Source organism: Octopus bimaculoides, chromosome 4 (assembly GCF_001194135.2).
Source record: "Octopus bimaculoides isolate UCB-OBI-ISO-001 chromosome 4, ASM119413v2, whole genome shotgun sequence".
Classification (NCBI taxonomy): domain Eukaryota; kingdom Metazoa; phylum Mollusca; class Cephalopoda; order Octopoda; family Octopodidae; genus Octopus; species Octopus bimaculoides.
In genome coordinates, this window is record NC_068984.1 from 39,493,499 (window position 1) to 39,503,474 (window position 9,976).

General features: G+C 39.1%; 1 protein-coding gene across 1 annotated transcript in view; it reads right to left on the bottom strand.

Moving 5' to 3' along the window:
• Positions 1-9,976, bottom strand: part of LOC106879413 (coiled-coil domain-containing protein 13) — an 84,781-nt gene that overhangs the window by 19,511 nt on the left and 55,294 nt on the right. The window contains exon 11 of the mRNA XM_014928969.2: positions 8,673-8,772. Coding sequence (XP_014784455.1) covers positions 8,673-8,772 — 100 coding nt within the window. The remainder of the gene's footprint in view (positions 1-8,672; positions 8,773-9,976) is intronic.

Below are 9,976 nucleotides of genomic sequence, written 5' to 3' on the forward strand. Positions count from 1 at the left end.
GTGCATCATTAGCCAGGGCATCTCCAAACCACCCTTTAGCGGTTCCTGGCAACACACGGAGCGCCTCACAAGTGGCTTTCCCCCCCTCCACAAAAAGCGGAAGAGTACCAGCTTGTTTAGCCAAAAATCGGGGCAAGGCACAACGGACAGGCGGTAGGTGATTACAGATGCTATAAACATCTGCACCACCTCCGCTCTACCCTTCAAGGACAGAGACCACCCGGACCACTTCCGGACCATGGCCTCCACCTTGTTTACTACCTCGCTCCAATTCTTCTCCGTCTGTGAGTCTGAACCAAACCAAACTCCAAGCAACTTAACAGAACCATCTGTCCAGTGTCCAACGACACTGGACGAAAACGGCCTTAGCTGCAGTCAATCATGAAATCTTCTCCTGAGTTTCTGACATGTCTTGACACGATGTGCAAGTATTCATAAACAAATGGTTTGTTAATACATTGATTACAGATAAAAGCTATCCAAGTATACTGTGTGAGTATGGAAAAGTAGATGTTAAAAAATTGATGATAATGATGAGGAGGAGAGGGAGGAGGATGACAATAAGAATGATCGTATGTGTGCTTGTACACTTATACACACACACACACACACACACACACTCATACACACATACACACACATACATACATACATACATACATACATACATACATACATACTTACTTACATATGTACATAAGCATGCATCTATGTATTCAAATTATGCAACAGAAGCACCTCTAGATTAAAATCTTTATCTTTATGACATATTTACCCACAGCCTCTGACAGATTTTAATCTTGAGCTGCACCTATTGCATAGTTTAAATTTTATTCAGCCTAGCAGCCTCTTTGCATGGCTTGTGAATTATTTATTCACAGTTTCTATATACTTCAGGTTGGCTGAAGTGGCTTCATGCAGGAAGTGAATACAAGCATTGACAAGCCACAAAAACAGCAAAATACACATCTATCATTCTTACAGTCACTTCTAGTATGATTTCATTTCATGTGGCTCCGAAATATATTGAGTTTTTAAAACACTATGTAGTGATCATCTCTTTCCTGAGATGATCACTGCAGCCTCTGACTTTTCAATGAAATACATGTATTATGTCATATATATATATATATATATATATATATATATATATATATATGCAAATATATACACTTAGTGATGTGGACAAGAAAGAGGTGTGGAAAAGTTACTATGCAAGACTGTTGAATGTAGAGAATGAATGGGACGAAGAAAGTCTCCCTTGTATGAACCCAACAGAGGAACCAGCTATCCTAATGGACAGCAGTTTGGTAGATAAGGCAGTTAAAGACATGAAAATCAGGAAAGCCCCCGATCCATCCAGAATCACCGTTGAGATGCTCAAAATATCCAGTAAGCTTAGTGTATGGGCTAGTCACCTGCATAGTTAATCAGGTCATTCAGGAAGGTGTAATACCCAAGGGCTGGTGTAGTAGCATTATTGTTAGCTGCTACAAGGGTAAGGGTGACACTTTTACATAGAAGCAATTATAGAGCCATCAAACTCCTGGACCAGGTGATGAAAATTAGAGAGAGAGAGTTATAACCCAATTAATTCAGAGCAGAATTAGGCTAGACAAAATGCAGTTCAGGTTTGTCCAGAGAAGAAGCATGACCAATGCTATTTTCATAGCCCGTCAACTGCAACAGAAGTACTTAACTAAGAATAAACCATTATACTTAGCATTTGTTGGTCTAGACTCTAGAGCTAGCCTTTGATAGAGTACCCTTGTGTGATATAGTGGGTACTGAGGAGGCTAGGAATAGAAGAGTGGATGGTGAAAGCTGTACAAGTAATGTACAAAGATGCTGTCAGTTAGGTGAGAGTTAACCATGAGTACAGTGAAGAATTTGGTGTACAGGTACCAGTTCATCAAGGATCAGTCCTCAGTCTCTTCCTTTTCATCATTGTCCTTCAGATCATAGCAGAGGAGTTCAAGGCCAGCAGCCCCTGGGAACTACTATATGCTGATGATCTTGCCCTCATAACAGATTCTGTATCAGAACTAGAAGAGAAATTCCAGGTGTGGAAGCAAAACTTGGAATCTAAGGGTCTTAAGGTTCTAGTAAGCTGACCCTGTTTGATTTGTAGGAAAGGTGTGGACAAGAACTCCATACAGTCTACCCAAGGTAAGCTGTGGACACACAAGAGGTGCAGTGGATTAATCGGAAGATTATCAGAAAAGGTAGTGGAAGATGCACAGGATCAATAAAAGCCTTAGAGACTCAGGAAGTTGATTCTTTCAAATGCCCTGGTAGCTCATTAAAGGTAGTAGATAATTTCTGCTACCTAGGGGAGCAAATTAGTTGTGGGGAGGATGCACAGAGTATGTGGTAGCTAGAATAAGAATAGAATAAAGGAAATTCAGAGAGTTGTTACCTCTGTTGGCCATGAAAGGTTTCTTTCTCTGAGTGAAAGGAAGATTGTATGGTGCATGTATATGGACAGCAATTCTACATGGGAGTGAGATGTGAGCCCTAAATGCAGAGGACTTGTGAAAGTTAGAAAGAAATGAGGCTAGTATACTCTGCTGGATGTGTACATGTTTGACAGAGAGCTAGTGCTTTGAGAGAGAAGTTAGGCATTAGAGGAATTAGTTGCTGTGTGCAAGAGAGAAGACTGCGCTGGTTTGGTCATGTGATGTGGATGGATGCCGACAGCTCCATAAAGAAGTGCCGATCTCTCAAAGTAGATGGAATGTGTGAAAGACATGGATTGAAGAGCTGAAGAATGACCTGAGGATACTGAACCTTTCAGGTGAGATGACAAAGGACCAAGATGCCTGGTGCTTTGCTGTACTCAAGAAGATCCATACTTCACAGCATAAGTGTTAAGACTGGTTCCTCTAATGGTGTAAAGCATTCATGGCAGTTCCACATAAAGCACCTGTGTGGTTTCACATAAAAGCGTCCATACAGTGCCAGGTAAAAGCGCCTGTGTGGCACCATGTAAAAGTATTTGGTACACTCAGTAAAGTAGCTGGCATTAAGAAGGGCATCCCTCTGTAGAAACAAGGCCAAATCAGACAGGAGTCTGATGCAGCTCCCCAGCTTAACAGCTTTCAGTCAAATACCAAAGTGAAGTAACTCTAGACAGATTTAAAGTTGTAGTTTTAACTAAAACACACTCAACAACATTGACTGAGCTACACCATTAGACTGCCAGGTCAGAAGAAATTCAGCAGTATTAGTTCCAACAGTGTTTAGGCATAAGCAAACTTTAGGTTAGTAAGAATTTTAATCTAAAGCTTGCTTATGCCTAAATACTGCTTGGCATTGATACTGCTGAATTTTTATCCAGTCTGGCAGTCTAATTGCACAACTCAGTGAAACCCTCAGACTAGAGGAGAAAGTGTTTTTACCAGCAACAAAATTTTGAAACTCAAAAGGTACTTCATCAAGAGCAGTTACAGGAAAATAGAAAAATAAACCAACAGAACAACAGTCTTCCCGCAAACTGCCATTGACTACATTGCAATGCTCAGTGAGATTGTATGCTGGTTTGATAAGTCATGCAAATATCCATATAGATTTTCATAGCCTGAGGACACACATAAGGAGTCGCCAGGTAAAGAAAATGAATTGTAATCATCAATGAATAGTAGTGATAGTAATATGAGTGTGTTGTCTGTTTAGTTGGATTCCCTTTCTTTGTCTTCTCACTGAACACTAATATATCATCTATAATGAGAGAGATCATCATATATATACATACATATAAGTTGTATACATACACATATACATACATATAAATATACATATATCCATACATATAAATATACATATATATACCTTTTTGAGCGTGGCCGTTGCCAGTACCGTGTGGCTGGTTCTCGTGCCGGTGGCACGTAAAAACACCCACTACACTCTCGAAGTGGTTGTCATTAGGAAGGGCATCCAGCTGTAGAAACTCTGCCAGATCAAATTGGGCCCTGGTGCAGCCTGCTGGCTTGCCAGTCCTCTGCCAAATCGTCCAACCCATGCTAGCATGGAAAGCGGATGTTAAACGATGATGATGATGACGGTGATGTCATGTCTGGGGAAAGTTATGTTGTCTTAATGCCTTATTAACACACACACCGGTTCATTTTCCACTCATTTATTATATATATTTTTTCTTCGGAAACATTAATTCTGACACATTTTTTTCTTTCTCCATTTTTCCCCTTTCATTCCTCTCTGGTGAAGAGTGTAGGCTCGAAATTTCAAAGACTTTTCCATTTTCTTGACCATCAAACTAATACACCTGCTTGTAGTTCCCTAACCTGTATCTGCCATTTGTTTTCTGTACATTTGAACAATATGTATACATATATTATATATATCCAGGGAGTGGTGAATAAACTATTGTCGAAATTATGCAAAAATGAAAATATCACTGACATTTTAACAGGTATATTTACCAAAATTACATAAAAATATCTTGAAATACTAAAGAGTAAATTTATTCAATCAAATTGCCATTGGCTTCAACCACAGCCTCCAGACAACTTCAGAATCTCCTGCAACTCTTCTGGACGATTTCCTTGTTTAAGTTGGTAAATGCTGCCATAATCCTTGCCTTCATTTCATCTTTGGTGTTACAAGGAGTTTTGTTGGTCTCTTGCTCAACTGCACCCCACACATAATAATCAAGGGGGTTGCAGACTGGGGAGTTAGGGAGCCAGATTTAAGGGGTGATGTGGTCACAGAAATTGTCTGACAGCCATGATTGGGTTCTCCTGCTTGTGTGACATGGTGCAGAGTCCTGTTGCCAGACATAGGGCCTTTCAACAGTCACCCTTTTGACCCAGGGCAGCACTACCTCCTCCAGGTACTTGATGTAGGCATCTGTATTGAGTCTGAGGCCATGTGGGAAGATGAGTGGAGGCATAACGTCGCCATCACTAGTGATCACTCCAAACACCATGATGTTGACTGGATGTCTAATTTTCATCATTCTCAGTACATATCCTCAGATTGCACTGTCCTCAGATTGACACCCAAACACTCTGAAATATTCGTATTGGAGTTCCTGGTGTGAATACCAAGCAGTACAGCATGTTGTTTCCAAATTTTTGGCAGAGGGAATTGTGTCATGGTGCTGTTTTTCTCACAGATGGTGCCCAACTACACTGTGTAGTTGACAAAATCAAAAACAAACAATGCACATGCACGAAATTAAAAATATAAAATGGTGACTATTTACCCATTGCATATGCTAACAGCCTTCCCCAATAACACACACACACACACACACACATATATATATATTTATATATATATACATATAAACATTTATATACTGAGATGTTTGGTGATATGAGGTTCTAGAGAAGACCCAACCACATCAGCAAAACTGAGTTCTAGAAGAGTTGTGTCCCACTCACATGTAACAATAAACTTTTCACACACCCTACTCCAAGATGCCGAACTACATCTCTTCTAAACAGCATCTTTCTCTTCCTCACATTTCCTCTTCAGGAACTATGATTGTCTTCCAATCCCCTATCCTGCCCTCACTGTCCTCTACCCAGGTTTATGCCAGTCACTGCAATTCCCACTTCCTACTTGCGCCTTCTTGGCAACACCTGACTGTATATATTACGACCTTCATACCTCTCTTTTTTTTTACTCTACCATCGCATCCATGCTCTTGTAGTGGCACGTGTGGCCGCCATTGGCCGCTATCTTGGGAAGTGCCATTGCGTATGTGCAAGGGACTTGCCGTCAGCGGAAGTACCCGAGCACGCATGCGCAATGCAACAAGTGGAGAGAGAGCAATAGCGTTTGATCTCTTCTCTATCTAGCAGCTGTCGTGACAACACGTTCTTCCAGTGCTCTCTCAACTCGATACCGACATGTGGTCGAAGCTTCCTTGGTATTCTAGTGGCATGCCTGTTCACCCAGGAAAGAAACGGCTCTACACCAACCTAGAATAAATTATTGATCTGTTGTTACCGTTATCCCTCGTGTTGTTGTATTTCAGGATTTTAATGATTAATATAAGAACTGGGGAGAGATGGCCAAGCCGTCATATCTCATCCAATTCTTATACTCTGATCCTTGTTACACCATCTCTCTCTTGCTCTCTCTTATACTAATTGCAGTAAATCTAATTGTGTTTTGGACATAGACATTTTTATATACATTAGTAATGACTTTCTCATTGGTAATGCCTTCCAAGTATATTGCACAAATATAATCCTTTTTCTCCCCAAATAAATAGCACTTTATATCCAAGGCTCCAATGAAGTTATAGCATGTTATTCAGAGACTCAACTATGAGTCCACTGCATCTTATAGCAGAAACAGGTGTAAGCTAGTGAAGTTCATAACATTACTATTGATTTTTATGTCATCTCTTTTTGTGGTGAGAAGCTTGCTTCCCAACCACATTCTTCTAAGTTCAGTCCCACTGTGTGGCATCTTGGGCAAGTGTCTTCTACAATAGCCTCAGGCCAACCAAAGTTTTGTGAGTGGATTTGGTAGACAAAAACTGAAAGAAGCCCATCATGTGTGTGTGTGTGTGTGTGTGTGTGTGTGCATGTGTGTGTGTGTGTATCTGTGTTTGTCTCCCACCACTGCTTGACAACAAGTGTTGGTGTCTTTACATTCCTATAACATAGAAGTTTGGCAAAAGAGATTGATAGAATAAGTACTAGGCGTTGAAAAAAAAATACTGGGATTGGTTCAAGCAGCTGAAAATCCTTCAAGGTGATGCCCCAGCATGGTTGCAGTCTAATGACTAAAACAAGTAAAAGATATATGATATGGCTGCATGTATATGTAAGTGTAGTTCTGTGTGTGTGCGCACGCATGTGTGTGTATGTGTGTGCGCGCGCATGTGTGTGTGTGTTCGTACATGTGCATACGTGTGTGTGGGGGTACGTGTGCATGTGTGTTTATTCCCACATAGCTAATGTAATTTGTCTTACATATTTAGTATACTATGACCGTTTTCTCTATTTTAATTTCTATTACAATTTATCTCTCATTCTCTCTCTATATATCATCATCATCATCATCATCATCATCGTTTAACGTCCGCTTTCCATGCTAGCATGGGTTTGACGATTTGACTGAGGACTGGTGAAACCGGATGGCAACACCAGGCTCCAGTCTGATTTGGCAGAGTTTCTTCAGCTGGATGGTGTGTATATATACAGACATATACATATGTATGTGTATGTATATAAATGTATATTTACATAAATATATGTTTATACACGTGTGCGCACGCACACACACACACACACACACACACACATACATACATACATATCTTGATGAGCTGAAATAACAAAGAAATATCAATATCTGTTGTTTTCATTCATCTTTGGGGTGATTTGTTTCACCTGGCTTTGAAATATACTGTGTTTTTTAACACCTAACATCTTTAAAGGGACTTTCATTTTTACTATTTACTAATAATACTGCATGAGACTTTCAAAGAAGAATATTAGCTGGTTTCCAAATGCATTCATAAAAACAGGTTACTGACTGGAGGACTGCAAGATACTTCAGTCAAACTGCTCAGATTCCAGTAATTATCACAATGTATTTGAAAATATACTACTAAGAAATCACACACACACAAACCTTTCCAATACATTGAATCTTGTTGAATGTAATCATATTTACATGTGACTACATCAAAAATCAAAGGCATTCATGTATTGATGTTGTGAAAGATCTACAATGATCAATATTTATTCATTCCCTGCCTGAATATTGATGAACAAAGTCAATTTCTGATCTTACACAATTGAAAGTATGTATAAAGAAGAATAATTATCATCATCATCATCATTTAATGCTTGTTTTCCATACAGGCATGAGTTGGTTGGTTTAACAGGAGCTAGCAAGCTGGAGAGCTGCATCAGGTTCCAATTGTCTGTTTTGGCATGGTTTCTATGGCTGGATGCCCTAATGAATCCATGACTGTTCTTGAAGTATTTTGCAACAGTTAAATCCAAGGAAAAAAAATTAATATTAATATTTCTGCTAAGCTTAATACTAATATTGCTGGGGTTACTATTTATGCTGAGATTAATGCTAATATTGCTGAGATCAACTTTTCCTTTCATCTTTCCACTGTCAATAAAATAAGTATAAGTCATGTAGTGGAGCTGATATAATCCACTGTTGCAGCTTTTAAGTTTGTTGCTTTATGCCTTTATAAGAAATCAAAATTAAAACAAAGCACGGACAAATATGAGACTTGGCATCAACATAGTATGACTGTTATTCTGCCTGCTATTATAAATTAACGACAATCTACAAAGACTGTTACCAGGTAGACAGTGTGTGTGTGTATGTGTGTGTGTGTGTGTGTGTGGTCATCATTTAACATCTGTTTTCCATGCTGGCATAGGTTGGACAGTTTGGCATGGAGCTAGCCAGCTGAGGAGCTATCCAAGCCCCATTTGTCTTGTTTTGGCATGGTTTCTATGGTTGGATACCCTAACACCAACTACTTTACAAAGTGTACTGGGTGCTCTCTATGTGCCACCAGCATGGGTGCATTTATGCAGCATCAGCACAAGTGCATTTTATATGGCTCTGGCACCTGTAACAGACAAGCCATTCTTAAACATTATCCCTGTCCACCAAGATTAAAATATTTCAAAAAATATTAAATTATTTTTTACCATTAACGTCTCAATGAGTTCTTCATCTCGTTTTCCTTTCTCTAACAGGACTTGGATCTGCTGCTTATTTACTTTCGTTTCATTAGATAAAATCTGATTTCTGAAAAAAAGGATACAATATGAAATTTACATTTAAATCAGAAGTAGGTTAAGATCATAATATGTAATATGGCAATTCTTATTGAAATTTACCATTCAAGTTACAGTCTTACAATTAGTACTTGTGGTTAGTAGGGTTAGTGTAAGCAAATCTGTTTAAAATCTACTTGAGACTGCCCAAAGGGATTCCTAATAGAGGGAGAGGATGATAATCTCAGTCAGTGGCAGACCAACAGATAATGTAATGATAATAATAATAATAGTAATAATAATAATAAGTCAAATGGCCTGAGATTTGGAAAGCAGAGCTTTGTAGTATAACTTTTCTAATTCAGGCAGTTCGTGATGTTCTACATGGTTCAACTTGTTCTGCAGGGGAAGGTGAGGTGCAGTCACCAGCTTATCTTCTATGCCTAAGGGGCTGGACCCTGAAGCACATTCTCAGCAGCTGTCCAAAAGTCCTGAGTGAGGGACAATATGACAAGATTCTGAAGGCCATAGGAGACATCATCTGCCATTGTAAACAACTCTGCCCAGCAAAGATTATAATGTAAGGTTAGTGTAAAGCTGACATCAACTACCAGGAAAATCTCTTCTGGCCTAAACAATAGCACAAAACTAGGAACTGAAAGTGAACCTGAGAAATTATGGAAATACTAAGAAATTGTCACTTCAAAATCCCTAAGGTCAAACAGGTACTAATTTCGAAAGTCTTCAAGTAGATGAATTCATGAGAACTCTGCATTCCCTGAGAGGACTGTGTTGAGGAAACAAACAAGAGGTAAAGAGTAAAATATGCTGAGCTGGTTGAATTAAGTCAAAACAATAGGTAGTAAGATGCAAAGAGTTTCTAGAATAGTCCCTCTGCAAATCCAACAGCATCTAGTCATTGCAAAGGTCAGTAGCAGAATGCTATTAAACAACTGAGGCTACAGAGGTTGCTTTTAGGTGGCTATGGATCAGGAGATGTGATCCATGGAAGGGGTAGTGCTACCATCAGTAGTAAAAATTAAGGATCTTTTTTAAAACGGGGGCCACATTTTTCATTAACGAAACACTTTGAAATTTGGAACACTGGTAGAATGTGTCATATAAAACATCTTTTTCTCTTAGTCTTCTTAAAAAAAAAAGAAATCCATAAATTATTCCATGTTAAAGTTGTCGTATTTCTGTAATTTCAACCAATCACTGACGTCCATTCAGCC